This window comes from Chrysemys picta, chromosome 6 (assembly GCF_011386835.1).
Source record: "Chrysemys picta bellii isolate R12L10 chromosome 6, ASM1138683v2, whole genome shotgun sequence".
Taxonomy (NCBI): Eukaryota; Metazoa; Chordata; order Testudines; family Emydidae; genus Chrysemys; species Chrysemys picta.
The window spans coordinates 98741142-98757047 of NC_088796.1; the positions used below are offsets into that span (position 1 = coordinate 98741142).

Consider the following 15906-nt stretch of genomic DNA (forward strand, 5'->3'; position numbering starts at 1 on the left):
CACATAGCACTGAGGAGAGGCATAAGTTTGGTGGTCAAGCTTTTATGAAGTTCACAACTTTGACAGCAGCGATCAGTACATCTGAGATTTGCTTTTGGGATTGCATTCAAGGCTAGTGCCTCTCTGAGCAACTGTATGGTGCAACAGCTATCATCTGAGCAACAAGTTCACTATTGCATCAGTCATGACTTTTGCCCCATCCATACAAATCTTGACACAATGATTCTACTAAATGTTTTTATCCGTCATGTACTGGTCTAAAATTTTGAACAACTCCTTGCCGTAGTTCTTGTTGGGACAGAATGGCAAAATAAAGTCTCTTTTGATCTGAGATGAGTAGATGTCTCTTATGAAAACCATCATTTGTGCTGCATTGGCAAAGTCAGTGCTCTCGTCAACTTGTAGTGTGAAAAAAGGGCTTTGACGATCTGCTCCTTGACATCTCCTGCCATCTCAGCAATTCTGCAGCTAACTTTGTTTTCAGATACTAGCGTGAGACTGTTGGTCAGCAATCTTCTTCCCCCATATTATCGATGCCATTTCAATTGCTGCTGGCAGCACATGACTGACCAATCAAATGGGACTTTCCACTTCTTGCTGTTTGACATGAGAGCATCAGATGCTTAAAGTGCTTTGGCAGGGGTAGCACAGTGTTCTTTGATTTATCTGTCCTTTCAGTTGAAAGAGCTTTTGTTTAAAAAACAAAACAAAACAATCCTGTGGTTTTATCTTTGAGGGCATGATGTTTGGTCTCCAAATGGCACTTCAGTTTTCTTGGTTTCATGCTAATCTGAGGAAGAACTGCAGCACAAACAACACATTGCAGTTGAGAACTATGTGAACCCCAAGTCCAAGCAGGAAGGATATTTCCTATTTTTCTTTTTCCTGGCTCTATTTATTCCTTCCCCAGGATCAACATGGTCAAATTTTTACTTCACAAAACATTCCATTCACTCACAAGTATCGAACACCAAAACAATTGATCTCCACTGAGTAGAAAGAACATCTGAGTGAAACCTCACACTCACATCAGCTATAGCATGTGGGAGTTAGAAGGTGCTGACTTGGCATGAGCACATTGGTCAGTGAAGTTTTGGTACTATGCTCTGGTAATCTTGTGATTTGAGGGACAAAACCCATGTGTAATGGCAGCAACAGGATCTTTCTGAAGGAGAATTTTTATTTTATCAACAGTATTTTGAAGAAACAAGAAAAAATTCTTAGTATGGCCCTTATTTTCTCTTATTATTTTAATTTAAAAATCTGGAAAAATTGGTAAAAACCAAAAATGAAATGCAGCTGGTGGCAGTGCTCAAAGGCATCTGGGGATGGGGTGGGCTCCCTTATTACTTTTAGGGGCTACTTCACTTCTCCTTATGTGGCTAACAGCAGGGCCTAGAGATGCAGAGAAAGAAGAATCTAAGGGGTAGTGGTAGGTATAAGGGGTGCTGTGGTGGGTACAAAAGAGGAAATTATGGTGAGGAGGCGAGGTGGAAGGCGAGGGGTAATGGGTAGGGGAGATGGGGGAGTTAGGAGTAGTGCAGGAGAGACAGGTGGAGGGGAGACCGGGGCAAAAGACAGGGAGTTACACAGTAGGAGCAGGCAAGAAGCGTTAGGGGTTGGGAAGGAGGCAGGAGCTGGGTTCGAGGATGAGGTGCCCAGTACCCAGGGAGATCGGGGGTGCTCACCATGTGGAACTTAAAGAAGCCTTCAGCTCCCTGCAGCACTTGGTTTTTCTTGGCTGCTGGGACCCAGGTCCTGCCCATCTCGCTCCCCACAGTGCTGTGCTGAAGGGCTGGGGTCAGGAGGAGAGCATAAGGCTGTACCCCATGAGTACTGGCCCCTGCCAGACAGCGCCCCCTATTGACCCTGGCCCTTCAGCATAGCCCCATCTACTTCTCCTACTTCACTTACTTCTCCAGGCTCTTTCTGGCAGGGGAAGAGTACAGCACTCTGTGCTCTTGGGCTGCGCTGAAGGGCTGGAATCAGGAGGGGGCCCTGTCTGGTAGGGGGCTCAGTACTCCTTGTGTTCAGCCTTCCACTCCCCACTTGCAGAGTCTCTGCCGGCCTTCCCACCAGAGAAGGGTAACTGCCAGTTGGTGGCTGCTGCAGCTGTAGCGGTGAGGGAGTGAGACAGGCAGGGAGCCTGGTCCTGGCAGCCAGGACTGCCCACACAGAGTCCCATCCACTTCCCTTGCTGGACCAGAGACTCATGCTGACCCCTGCCCTTCGTGACCCGCCAGGTCTTCATGCCTTTCCCAGAAGGGCATGTCCACATTTTGAAAACTTCTGATTTAAGATGTTATTTTTAACAGGTAATTAAAAATCATGATACAAAAATGTTTTCTTTCTCGTTAATATAAAGTCTTAAAATATAAACTAATTAGTTGTCTGAAATAGCTGTAGTCAGTCAAAATGGAAAGAATTGAATGAAAATATTTTTAAATTCGTTTTTTTTCATGTTGTCTTCTGTTTCAGATTGCAGTAACTCCTCTGCTTGCAACGCCACAAATTTCACAAAATGTACTTCCTCTTTTGGAACTTCATTCATTAACTGAGTCAGGTAAAGATAAGCTATTTTAGAACACATTTTCTTAAATAGGTACTATAATATGTCAATAAAAATTATTAAATTAAGTGGAGTATTAAGAATACAAAGATGGTGAAAAGTAAACATAAAAAACTACAATAGTCTAATGTGGCATTGTGGAGCAAAGTTAGTACTTTGGGGCTCAGACTCTTAAGTTCATGTTGAGCATAAAGATATGATCAAGCTTCTGAGTATGTATCATTTTCTTCCCCAATTGGAAGAGTCGGGTGATGTGGAGAGAACTGTTGTGTTGTTTAATGTTTCTCACATACTAAAATATCATAACTATTTCATTGTATGTTTACTAACAAACAGGAATGGTGATACTTCTTTTGCTGCCTGTTTCCTTTTTTATGCTTTGAATATGCTGGATGGTAGTATGTTCAAGTGTGAGAGGGTTTAATTTACCTTTTACTTTCTTTTAAAATCTCTGTGCAAAATTTGTTTTAATGGTCAGAATTTTTTCATGAGACTGCATAAATTAATAATTAATAACAAGTTCAAAATTTACAGTATGTTTATAAGTAGCCATTTGGAAGCTTGTGTGCAGCAGAGTTTTGGCTTTTTGAAAAGAGCATTCCCACAAAGGAGCACATTTGGGGCAGGGCAAGAAGGAGATGTTCATGCCAAAAAAAAAAAAAAATCCAGTATTTTATATGTTTTTGCTGCTGCTGAAAATACGCTTGCTTAAGGCTTCCTCATTCTAGCTCATGATTTTTTTCTGAATGATACTGCAATGAAATAATAAGGATCAAATAGAAGATGTGCTATTAGAGACAAATCACTTTTGAATACATATGTTTATAATGCGGTTATAAAATCCCATAGATTTATCGATTACATTTAAAAAGTTTAGTTACATAGGTTAATGTTATTTCTAGTATTAAAGACCTCCTTAAACATAAAAGATCAATATCAAAATATCTGACCATTTTTGCTTACTTTTACATGTAATATATATGATTATTTAAAAGAAATTAGAGAAAAATATAATTCTCTTCTTTTTTAATTTACACTGAGAGCTCTCAATGCAGAGTGTAGTTCACTTCCCCAGTTGTTTGAGAGTTATTCACATAGCAACAATGGAGAGTAAAACATTTTTTAAAAATTACAAAAGATGAGAGAGAGAGAGAGACAGACCGACCGACCAACCAAAGACAGATGTATCTGTAACCACTTTTAACTAATTTAAAAAAAAAAAGACTAGATTTCAAATAGATATATTTCTGATTTTACTTGTATTACATTGTATGTGGAGCTGTTTAATTATTTATTATTTTAATAGTTGCTTGTGCATTATTTTAATTTCATTCCTGTGTTTTGCTCCATATGGTGCATATAGACCTTCTGTCACATACATATCTTCTCTATATATCACACATTCACTCTTGCCAAGAAATGGCATCTCCAAAATACACTCATTCAAAGAACCCTTTAAAAGCTTTAACCTTATCATTGATTGTATCTAATTATTTACTAGATAATAATCTTACCATACTCATGTGTAATTATTTATAGATGATATTTCAAATAAATTCTGTACTATATTGCAAAATAAGTGTTGGTATGAAATTTAAATATTCACGAAGTGATCATTAATAGAACTTTAAACTTAGAATCGGAAGAAGAATTTTATGATGCCCCCACCAGTCCTGTGGAGGAGATGCCATTTTTTGAAGCATCTTCTGGCTCTCTGACCAGAGTTAACAGTGTCAGAAGAAAAAGGTTACAGAAGCAAGAATCTTTGAAGAATATGACAGAATTCCAGCTAAGATTTGAAATATCTGAGGTAATGTCACTTTTTTCTTTCTCCTAAATATATTGTAGTCTACCTGTAGCATCTCTACAACCTGGTTCATGTATGTTGCTTACTTGAATCCACCTATGTTCAAATCCTCATTAATGCCATTGTTGCCTCTTGCTTTGATGGCTGCAGCTCTTCTGTGGCCTCCAAGTCCCAACTCTCCAAAGTCTAACATGTGCAGGATGCAGCTCCCTGCCTTCTTGTCTGCATCAAGAAGTACATCCCTTTACTCTATTCTCAAACACCTCCACTATCTTTCCATTCATTTCATTTTTGAGTTTACTTTTACCCTATCCTTTTTTTAAAAACAAAACTATGTTCTTGTTCCCTTTTACCTCCCAGCTTTGTCTCCCACTCTCCAAAACTTTGCATGGTCAGTGGGAGAGCCGTCTCTGTACTCCTTCCATCTGGAACAGCCTTTCTGCCATTAATGCTCCATCTTATAACAATTACCTTAAAATCTAGCAGTATTCATTTTGCTAGCTATCTTTGGTTTCTCTTGGCCTCTGTTATTGGTCTCATGACTAAATATTTGGCATATTCACTGCAGGTTGGTTTTTTTCATTATTTTTCCCTATAATTTATACCATATGCTATGCACTGTCTTTTTAATTCTGTAAAGCTACCTCAGGTTAGTGCTTGTATGAAAGACATTATACGAAATAAGGTTTTAATGAGTTGTCTTGTGCTCTCATACAGAACACTTGGCTCATAAAAATCCTGAAAATAATTATTTTTGTTTGGATTATGGTAATACCTTCAATATGGTAAGTCCTCTCCAGACGCAAGATGCAGCCCCTCTCCCACAAAGTTGACAGACTAAGAATAAGTGTAATTCTGAAAGTCTTATCCATACATAAAATCTAATACTTTCTATATTTGAAATTAGCTTATAACGGGGGCCTTAAACTATTTCATAACGTAGATTACGTTGATAGAGGAGTTCCTTTCCCATTCGTTCGCTTTAGTACTTGAGGGGAGCTCCTGTTTCCTCTACTTCATATGTAGGAGCAGGCTCTAGTAGAGAGAGAGAGATTTGGTCTCCTTGTTTCGATTGTTCTCTTTGAAGTGAAGAACCTGAAGACCTGTAGAAGCAGCTGGAAACAAGGAATGCCTGTGCCATGAGACCACCCTGGTTCTCCATTGAATGTGGCTGTGTGACTAGTTCAGGACTGCGGTCTTAAATGATGTTTGGACAGAGGGACAGATCCTCAGCCAATGTAAATCAGCATAGCTCATTTGAAATCAATAGAGCTATACTAGATTACATAAACTGAGAATCTGGCTCTGAATGAGATTAACTTCCTTGAACAGTTTGTGGAGCTGCTTTTAAGAATGAAGTTTTATTTCGTACACATTCTTGTTTTGCTGGTTTGTTTTATAGAAATAGCAACATCTAGTGTTAGTTTTAATACTGAAAGGATATTCTTCAGAGTTTTTTCAAGGAACATTTTCTGTCTAAAATTATATTTGAATTGGATATTCATTGAATACGAACTCTGATGAAACTGTATTTTGTGTGTCACCACTATCACATTATGCCTTATTATGTTGTTTTTTCCTCAGGTCTTAATTCAGTTGTGTCGTCTTGCTGATGGTACTGAAAAGCCTGTGCTGCAGCTAGAAGTTGTAGGATTAGGCACTGAACTTAAATTCAGAACATTTGATATGGCTGCAAATGCTTTTCTTAGAGAAGTCTGTTTACTGTGTCCAGAGTATATGGGTAAGAATGTACATGATGCTCTAAAACTGATTGCAAACCTACAGTAGTACGGTGAAAAGTTCATTCCAGGAAGTCTTTTGGGCTTCCTTATGTCAGCTAAAGTTCCAGGATCCATTCCTTAAAAATTAATAACTTATTTAAATGAGAGTGGGAGAGAGAAACCAATTATTCATGGATAGTATTTCTTTTATTTTACCCCTTTTGATACCAGGAAAAGTGCATCATCCATAAAATCCCCTGGGCCACATGGGACATGTCATCACTTCCATGAACCCGTTTTTTTTTTCTTTTTTATTATTACAATCATCCTGTCCCACAAGACACATGATTGTAACCACCATGGGAATCACCTGTGTATCTCCAGCAATTGCATTTTATTTCATCGATAAGACTGTACCAGCATGCACTCTGGTTGCCTTGTTGTGTGTGTGTAATATTTTAGGTTTTCATTTAAAAAAAATATTTTTGCCCTAATGATTGCAAAGGAAATCTCACAAATCATGAACTAGTGTTCTTGAAATTGCCTCCTGAATAAAATCCAACTCAGAGATTTATACTGCTTTGGTTCATTGCAGTGGGGCGCTAACTATGCTTCGCAATGATCACAATGCAAATGTCAACATTAATTGTTTTGCTGCTGATCATTTTAGCAGAAACATTCAGTTATTCTGGGGTTGTGGGTGAGTCTCTGCTGATCCTACGCTACAGTGACAGTGATAGTCTGCTTTATAATCCCATATTCATTTGCATAACTGATTATAACACACTTGTATATTAAGTTTTAATTATTTGCATTTTCTTGAAAAAGATAAGTGTAAACCAAGCTATTTTAACATTAATTTTTTTAAAAAAAGATGATAAAGACAAACCTGTTTACATCATTACAACATTGGATAATACAGAGGATGATCTTCTTACACTGGAATATGTAAAGGTAAGAAAACAATAAAGCTACCTTTAGAAATGTGATTTCCTTAGTCTTTCTGGTGACTTTCTTTAAAATTCAGTTTGTGTATATGGTATCTAAAAAGTCAAATGCATGGAGCTGTAGTAGGTTTTGCAGTAAACTTTCTGTATGAAGTTTGCAGATTTTTATTTTAATTATTTTTTTCTGGGGTAATAGGCTGATATTAATGGACCAGAGTTGAAAACTGCTTACAAGAATGTTCTGCAGCTGTTAAAGGTACGACTATCATTTGTTTTGAAGTTTGTGGTGTTCTTATTTTGGAAAAATCTTTTTTGGAAAATATGTTCCTGCTAAAAATGCCCTTTTTTCTAGGTGAATTTCTCCTCTCTAGATGTTCATTTGCATAATGAAGCACTTCTCAATGCCATGAATTACCTAAATAATCTTCTACCAAAACAAGAGACTAAAATAACAGAAGAGGTAGTCGAGGAAAAAGAAGAGAAAAAGGATGTTCTTAAGAAATTAAGTAAGTTGTTTTTTGTCTTGGTTCCCCCAGCTTCCTTTTGCTTTGCCCTTCATCCCCAAGCCTCCACCACATGTGACATGTGACAGTATCCTTCGTTTCATAAGAGGGGAGAAGTTCTTGATGACAGAGAAAATGTTAACTGTTGGACGATGGAGAAGTAGAGAGCCCTTCAGGCCGTTATATGACTGAAAATGAAGGAAAGGAAGAATAACCATTGAAATCAAACTTTTTTCACTCCACTGGTCACTAGCACTTATGAAAAAGAGCATGAGAAGAGCAGAAATGGATTGTGTTCAGGCAGAATGCTGTGTAAGAATGTTAACTATTAGTTTTATGCATCTTTGTGGATCCAGGCACTCAATACAAGGGATATACTAGGGGCCTCAACCAGTTCTTTCTTACTGTGTCAGTGGTTAGTACAGACACCCTCATTCAACCTTTTCGGAGTTGTTGGGCATAGGCTGATTAATGTCAGTTTGATCCCATATGTAAATTGGAACCTGTCTGGCTGTTGGTTGTTCTGCACCTGTTTTAATTGGATCCCTGTTCCGGTTTGATTTATGCCCACCTGTTCAAACCTGTATCGGATCCCTAATGCTGGATGTTGTGTGCAGATTTTAAATGCTGACCATGGACTAGTATGCCGTTCCACATGCACTTAATGTATTGTGGTGTGATTTGAGGCTTCCCTATATACACTGCAGATTCCTGGGTGCCATTTTTGCTCTTGGAGCCATTGGTAGTTGGTATAATGCTCTAAGTTATGCCGGGGCATTGGCCAGGTACAGAGTAGGCTAGGGATAAGAGGAGCACAAAGGCCACTTTTCACACCCATTTTCCTCACCTCTTGGAATTGCATTTGGTTTTCCTTTTGGAGCTGCACTTTGTTCCCTCTGTACTAGAAAAGGATCAATATGTGTTTGTTTATTTTTTAAAAATTAAATAAAGATACAAACTGAGCCTACAATTAAACTTGAATGGGTAATATGTGTTTATCATCACTATGATCTAGGTATTAGCATAATACAAACAATAATATTAGTGTTGGTTTCAATTCTCTCACAGCATCAAAAAAATCCAAGTATGAGGATGTCATAGACCTTCATGTCTGTGCAGATTTATCCTGTTTGCGGGTTTTTATTAGAGAACAAAAACGCAGAATATCTGAAATTCACATAGAAGGTAAGAGTGAAAGTTTGAACATGTAGTTACAAAATACTAACAGATATCAGTACATTTTTTTACGTGGCATTTTGGGGTTTTTTTAGGTCTTGATTGCCAAGTGATCATGAGGAAAGCAGCAACTGAAGTGTTTGCAAAATTAAAGAACATAATTATTATGGATTCTGATGAGATGGCATGGTATAAAAAGGTACGAATTCTCATATATGCCATTGATTTCTGCTGCCTGGTGGACAGACACTAATTCTAGCTTAATTATTGGAGTCTACAATCTAGCAGTATTTTCTCTATTGCTCTGTGTGGGTGCTGGAATCATTGTTCCCACTAAGAGGTATGTATCTGATTGTCCAAGAACCTAAATGTCAGTCCCCCTACAACTCTGTGACTGCTGTATTAAAAAAAACAGCTTTCTGTGACTCATACACTAAGCTGGCCTTTATGGCTTCTTACTATACTGATTTCAGTGAGCTGATTTACACCTGCTGAGATTATAGTCCAATATTTAAAATTCTCCCATGGATTTTCAAACTCAGTATTTGTAAAATTCTTTAAGATCCATAGATAAAAGGCAGCCTGGAAGTATGTAGTATTACTTATTTTTGTAATAGGCTGTAGTAAAATTATTCAATGAACTTTTTCCGGGTTAGGTTTGAATTAATTACCCTTTTCTCTGTTTTAAGGCTCTTTATATCACAGGAAAAGAAGTCTTCAGTTTTAAAATGATGTCATACGTGGATGCTACAGATGGTGCTGCCTATACAAATATGAATATTGTGGACAGCCAGGTTTATTTAACTGTTGGTTGCATTCAAGTAGTTTTTGTCAACAAGTTTGTTTCAACTATTTTGGTAAGTCAGATCTTTGTCTTGCCTCCCACTCTACCCCAGCTTCTTTTAGACATGTAGGTAGCTGTGTCCAACTGGAAGTGGAAGAGGCTCTTTCAATTTCCAAACAATAACCAGAAGCTTGTATAAAAATAAGGGCGCTCATATATATATATATAAATTGAAAGAGGTTTTTTCTTCCAAAATTACAAAATTCCAACTCCTCCACATTCGCATGCTGGAACTAAAAAGCTAAAACTCCAATGCTTCTATAAATCTGCAATTATTATTATTCATCATTACTCTCACGCTTCTTTTTATGGTACATGACCAGATTTTAAACTCACATACACAGTTTCCTGTCACATGACATTGGAGTATAAAACAATCAGAATGAATGCCTCTTTCATACAATTTGCCAAAGCCAACGAGTATGCACAAACTTGGAATAGGTTACATGTAATTCCTCAGAATCATGATGGAAGGTCTTTAGTGTTGGGACTACATCTTTAATATACAGTATAGAAATAATTGTACACAAATATTTCATTTCTAGTGAAATTACTCTATACAAGAATCTCTATAGGCAAATTAGGTGAGTGTGTGATATTGCCACACATAATATAGCATTTGAGATGGAATTGTAAAGGGTAATTAATTATTAATAAATGTAATATTCCCATGATTAATAGCATCAGATGTAATGACAGTTTCTAATTATTTTCTAGGCTTTTATAAATAACTTCCAAGCTGCTAAGGAAGCTATTACCGAGGCAACTGTTCAAGCAGCAGAGAAAGCAGCTACAGGTGTAAAAGAACTGGCACAACGGAGTTCCCGAATGGCACTGGATATTAATATTAAAGCACCTGTAATCATAGTGCCACAGTCAGCAGACTCTACTAATGTCCTTGTTGCTGATTTTGGTCTAATTACTGTAAAGAATCAGTTCTCTGTTAAAACAAAGGCACAATGTAGCCTTCCACCTGTTATTGACTCTATGACTGTGAAGCTAAGTGAACTAAAACTATACAGGTAACCTCATATGTATGTATGTTTTTTTTAAAGTCAATTTAATTCTTCTGAAATATCTCATATTGACAATTCTGCAAAGCGAAGTGCTTTTATCTAAAGAACAGGTTTATGCTTATCACTTACATAGCATCATTAATGTACATGACACTCTACAAATAAATCACAAACAGAAATGTTTGTGAGAAAATAATTAAGGTTGTTGTTTAAGGAAAATATCCACCTACACCAGCAGTTTTCAGCAGAGAGCAGAAAACTCTGTGGGCTGCACCATCGCCCAGCGTGGCAGAGTTGGGGTCTGGTCGGGGCTGCTGGCCTGCCTCGCAGGGTTGGAGATCCGGGGCAGCCACCCGGTGGGGGTCTGGGATGTGTCAGGTCGCCCCCGCATGGCAAGGGTTCAAGGCGGGCAGCCCGACGGCCCCACGCAGCAGGGGTTGAGGTCTGGGCTGCCGCTACCCTGCCACTCAGCTCCTGAAGCCCAGGTAACATATGCATATGCAGCCCACAATGATAAATAAGTTGAGAACCACTGACCTACACAAACCCTTCAATAGAAGGAAATATCCAATTGGGGTATCCTTGTTGAGCATACCTTAATCCTCACACAGAATTCACTGCTTACAGGGACAGGTTCTATTCCTCTCCATATAGAAACTATTCAAAAGGGTATGGCAAATGTAAAAATGTTTCATAGTTGTGTTCTTCAAATTATTAAGTGAAGGATATTGAGTTATGAACATAATTTTATTTCTATCCACAGAGCACATTTTGAGAGAGGTTCATTACAAAGTGAAATACAGCTGTTGCAGCCACTAAATTTGGAAGTTATTGTTGAACGAAATTTAGCTGCTGCCTGGTATAGCGAAGTGCCTGATATTAAAATACTTGGACGACTTAAGCCTATGAATGTAAGTGTCCAGTACTGGAAATTACTCAAAAATATTTGTGGGAAACTAATGAATTTTACTGCCCACAAAAGCAAAACTTCTTGACTTGGTTATAATTTGATTCAGAGAGGTATAGGAGGAGTGGATTTTCACTGATAAGGGCTGAAAAAGGAGGGGACCAGAGTGATAAGTGAGAGCTTACAATGGCTTTTTCAAGCACTGGGCAAGGAGAATGTGAAATGCAGTCAGACATTATTTCTCCTTTATTATTATAATAATGTAGCTCACTCCTGACCTGCAATATCCTTGATTTACCTGTGTATTGGGTATTTTGTACACCCTTTCAGGTATGGTTTGAAACAAGTTCATGTATTCTTTTTCAGAACCTATTCATATGGGTTTGAACCTATATTAATTAAAAATCGGGATTGAACAAATGTGTGTTTTCCACAGTGTACTCTCATTAAGACTATATGGGAAAGGTTTGAGTTCTACATTTGTACAAATATGTTGGTTTGCCAGGCTTAGAAACGAGACTAATGACTTCATGTTGGAAAGTATTATGTGACTAGCCCCATGTGACAACTTTCAACAAATATGATTCATGCTGTAAATGCATCTGCTAACAGATGTATACCCACATATAGCAAAATAGTTCATACCCAGCTACCTAGCTTTTAATTAAAAGTTTGCATAGCTGAACTAAATAATATGTGAACCATTGCGGGTGTGCATATACAGGCTGAATTCTAGCCAAAGCTAATTTTAAGTACATAGAAGGCTTTATACAAATGTTTTTCATGGTTCTAGTCTTCTGAGCAAAGACAAATGTGTTAATAGCAGCATAAAGAGTCATTACCAACTAATAAATAAATCTCCTACTTTGTTAGTAAATACTTCTTTTGAGAACAAATTTTGGAGAGGAGAATGTTTGAGAAATGGACTGCAAGGGAGTAAGAAATTTTGCCTTTTAGTTGCAATATGTTTTTTTAAAAGTGAGTGATACTGATATATTCAGAGTAAAATAAAGTTTGTTCTTCAAAGTTAGCCTTTTTTAAAAATTATTTTTAAGCTCATTCTCAGTCAGGAAGACTTAACCACTATATTGAGGACATTGAATGAAAATTTAGGGGACAGTTCTGGTGTTCCACCTCCTTTACCAGAACCGAAAGATACAAGTAGCAACTGCAGCGATGCCCTCAGTACTTCCCAGAAATCTGCAGGTATGTTATTTAAACTTAAGCAACAATCCAGAAGCATTATATGGTATTATCAGGTTAACTCTTCCAGTGGATTTACAAGGATGTCTCCTTTAGCTGTGTTTAAATTGTATGTTTATATACCAGGTCCTTGTTTAAATTTTTCTATCTGGATATATTAAGAATGAATTAAAATGGATGTAGGGTTAGAAAAAAGACAAATAACCTTCTGGTTAGATCTTGTGACATTAGAGTGTTTTACTATAAAAGTTATATAGTGTCCAGTTGTATTGACAATTTAAGAATCTGCATAAGACATTCAATAATCTGTCAGTTAGGGTCGGTACTGTTTATGGAGAGTACTTTGCTTTTTGGTATCAGTTATTTCCCTCTATTTATGATCTTTTCTTTCTATTACTATGTTAAAACTGTTTATACCTCAGAATCACAGTATAGCAGGATCACTGAAAATCTTTATTTTTACCACCAGAGCTGCTGTAGGGCTCATTGTGCAATACAGTGTATGGACACGTAATAATAAAGTCATTCTCTGGAAAAACATAAAGTCTAAATTAGTAGAACAGACAAAAGCACAAAGTAAAAAAGATAGGCCCTGTTAATTACCCTCACCCAGCACCCCCTTCCTCCCCGCTCATATATGAGATTGTATAAACCTCCCAATGCATGGCACATAATCCTAAATAGTGTTAACAGGAATTAAGCATGTGTGTTTTTCCTTGTTGTGGAATTCTGATAGTTAGAATGATGTTTTTATGTAATTTTTAGTTTAAAATAAGACTTTATCATACAGAAGAATGGATTTAGTAAAGTCAGATTATCTTTGGGGTGAAGTGAGGAGGATGTAGTCATATGAAGTCTACTATGCATTAAGGAATGTGTAATTTTCTGTTTTGCTGTCAGTTTTAGTGCTAACGTGTCTTTCATTTTTAAAAGGAATAACTATGGTAACAACTGCTGTGGTGGAATTGCGTTCACCTGTTAAAGTTAAAACAACTCTAAAACTGGACTTTCTATTCGACTCTCTCACTTTGGTATTGTATAGTCCAAATTCTAAACAGGTAAACAAAACGTCATGTTATCAAAGAAAACAAATCTGTAATCTTACTGAAAATGCTGGCAACTCTGAACAGGAAAATGTTGTAAATTAGAGGATATTACACAGGAATAGATCAAGGGCAGTAGTTATGAACTGTAGTCACAGATTTATTATATGTGCCATGAGATTGTCTTTAACCAGCTACATCACTTCACGATACTACAGAAAACTGAATAGGGAAACTCAATATCTCTGAACCTTATAGTGTGATTTGACTCTCATTTTCCAGGAAATTTAACCTTGGATAAAACAAAGTATGAAACTACAGATGGTTTTGCTTTGTTTTTGATGAAATTGTGGAGGGGGGTTGAAAATTGGGGTTGTAATATTGAAGCTAGCTTCAATCTTAATGTGATCTCAAAATCATCCTACTTGTCATCTAAACCGCTTAGAAGGTTTAATTGGGCATGTTTTCTTGGGAGTTTCTGCTTACATTTTGTCATGAGTTTAACTCTTGATAAGTTAACCAGTCCTGTCCCTATCCTTTTAGAACCGAGATTCTCAAACTGTGGTCCGTGGACCACTGTGGTCCGCAAGCTCCATTCAGGTGGTCTGCAGATAGCTCCCTCTAAGGTGTGTGCCTGGGCGGCTGCACACGAGAGAATGAAGGGCCACCCACCTAATTAGTGGAGTCATGCTGACTTGGCTCCACTAATTAGATGCCTGGACCCTGGAGAATACTCACATGTAAGGTGAGGTGATCGCCTTGGAGGGATTAGGTGGGAGGTGGGAAGGGGCAGTGGGGTGAGAAGAAGGTGGGGGGAATTTGGGACATGCAAGTCTGCAGTGGCCAGAGAAAGAGGCAACTTTCCCCAGCTCCACGGCTGCTGCTGCCAGGGGGAGATCCCCCTCCTTTCCAGCCCCAGCTCAGGGGCTGTCGCAGCGGGGGAGAGAGGGCACATCCATCGCATTAGAAAGGTAAGACTACTGATATTAAAATATGAGTTGTGTGCTTTTATTTGTAAAACAAAAAAAGTTTATTATTATTAAGGGGTTTTTTTTATATAGCGCTTTTATTTAGAGTGCTTTACAATAGTTATCTAATGGTACAAACAACATTTTGAAAGATCATTAAGTGGTCCACCGAGACCCGCAGCAATTTTCAAGTGGTCCGCGAAGGTCTGCAAAAAAAAAAAAAGTTTGAGAACCACTGTTTTAGAACAGAATCATGTGTCTTAACCAACAACAGAAAAATTTGCACGTTAGTCTCTGTCATTAGACAATAGAGGCTGTGGTTTTACCAGGTTTCATACTTTCTCTTCAGAAACCCGTGTTAGCAATTTTGATAACTGTTGCAGACTATCCTTCTAAAACTACCTGATCATAGAATCATAGAAGATTAGGATTGGAAGAGACCTCAGGAAGTCATCTAGTCCAACCCCCTGCTCAAAGCAGGACCAACACCAACTAAATCATCCCAGCCAGGGCTTTGTCAAGCCGGGCCTTAAAAACCTCTAAGGATGGAGATTCCACCACCTCCCTAGGTAACCCATTCCAGTGCTTTACCACCCTCCTGGTGAAATAGTTTTTCCTAATATCCAACCTAGACCTCCCCCACTGCAACTTGAGACCATTGCTCCTTGTTCTGTCATCTGCCACCACTGAGAACATTCTTTTTGGAATACCCCTTCAGGTAGTTGAAGGCCGCTATCAAATCCCCCCTCACTCTTCTCTTCTGCAGACTAAACAAGCCCAGTTCCCTCAGCCTCTCCTCGTAAGTCATATGCCCCAGCCCCTTAGTCATTTTCGTTGCCCTCCACTGGCCTGTCTCCAATTTGTCCACATCCTATCTCTGGCGGGGGGCCCAAAACTGGACGTAGTACTCCAGATGTGGCCTCACCAGTGCCGAATAGAGGGGAATAATCACTTCCCTCAATCTGCTGGCAATGCTCCTACTAAAGCAACCCAATATGCCATTACCCTTCTTGGCAACAAGGGCACACTGCTGACTCTCATCCATCTTCTCATCCACTGTAATCCCCGGGTCCTTTTCTGCAGAACTGCTGCTTAGGCAGTCGGTCCCCAACCTGTAGCGGTGCATGGGATTCTTCTGTCCTAAGTGCTGGACTCTGCACTTGTCCTTGATGAACCTCATCAGATTTCTTTTGGCCCAATCC

The 15906-nt window shown here is 38.4% G+C and overlaps 1 protein-coding gene across 13 annotated transcripts in view; it reads left to right on the top strand.

Moving 5' to 3' along the window:
- VPS13A (vacuolar protein sorting 13 homolog A) overlaps positions 1-15906 on the top strand; it is a 293421-nt gene that overhangs the window by 127688 nt on the left and 149827 nt on the right. For all 13 annotated transcript variants that reach the window (XR_010588882.1, XR_010588883.1, XM_042850566.2 and 10 more), the window contains 13 exons: positions 2479-2563; positions 4207-4379; positions 5961-6117; positions 6972-7051; positions 7241-7300; positions 7397-7550; positions 8616-8732; positions 8819-8922; positions 9413-9580; positions 10285-10589; positions 11347-11494; positions 12546-12696; positions 13627-13751. Coding sequence is in view for 11 of the 13 variants with exons in the window: in XM_042850566.2 (XP_042706500.2) it covers positions 2479-2563; positions 4207-4379; positions 5961-6117; positions 6972-7051; positions 7241-7300; positions 7397-7550; positions 8616-8732; positions 8819-8922; positions 9413-9580; positions 10285-10589; positions 11347-11494; positions 12546-12696; positions 13627-13751 (1827 nt within the window). In the remaining 2 variants the exon portion in view is untranslated. The remainder of the gene's footprint in view (positions 1-2478; positions 2564-4206; positions 4380-5960; positions 6118-6971; positions 7052-7240; positions 7301-7396; positions 7551-8615; positions 8733-8818; positions 8923-9412; positions 9581-10284; positions 10590-11346; positions 11495-12545; positions 12697-13626; positions 13752-15906) is intronic.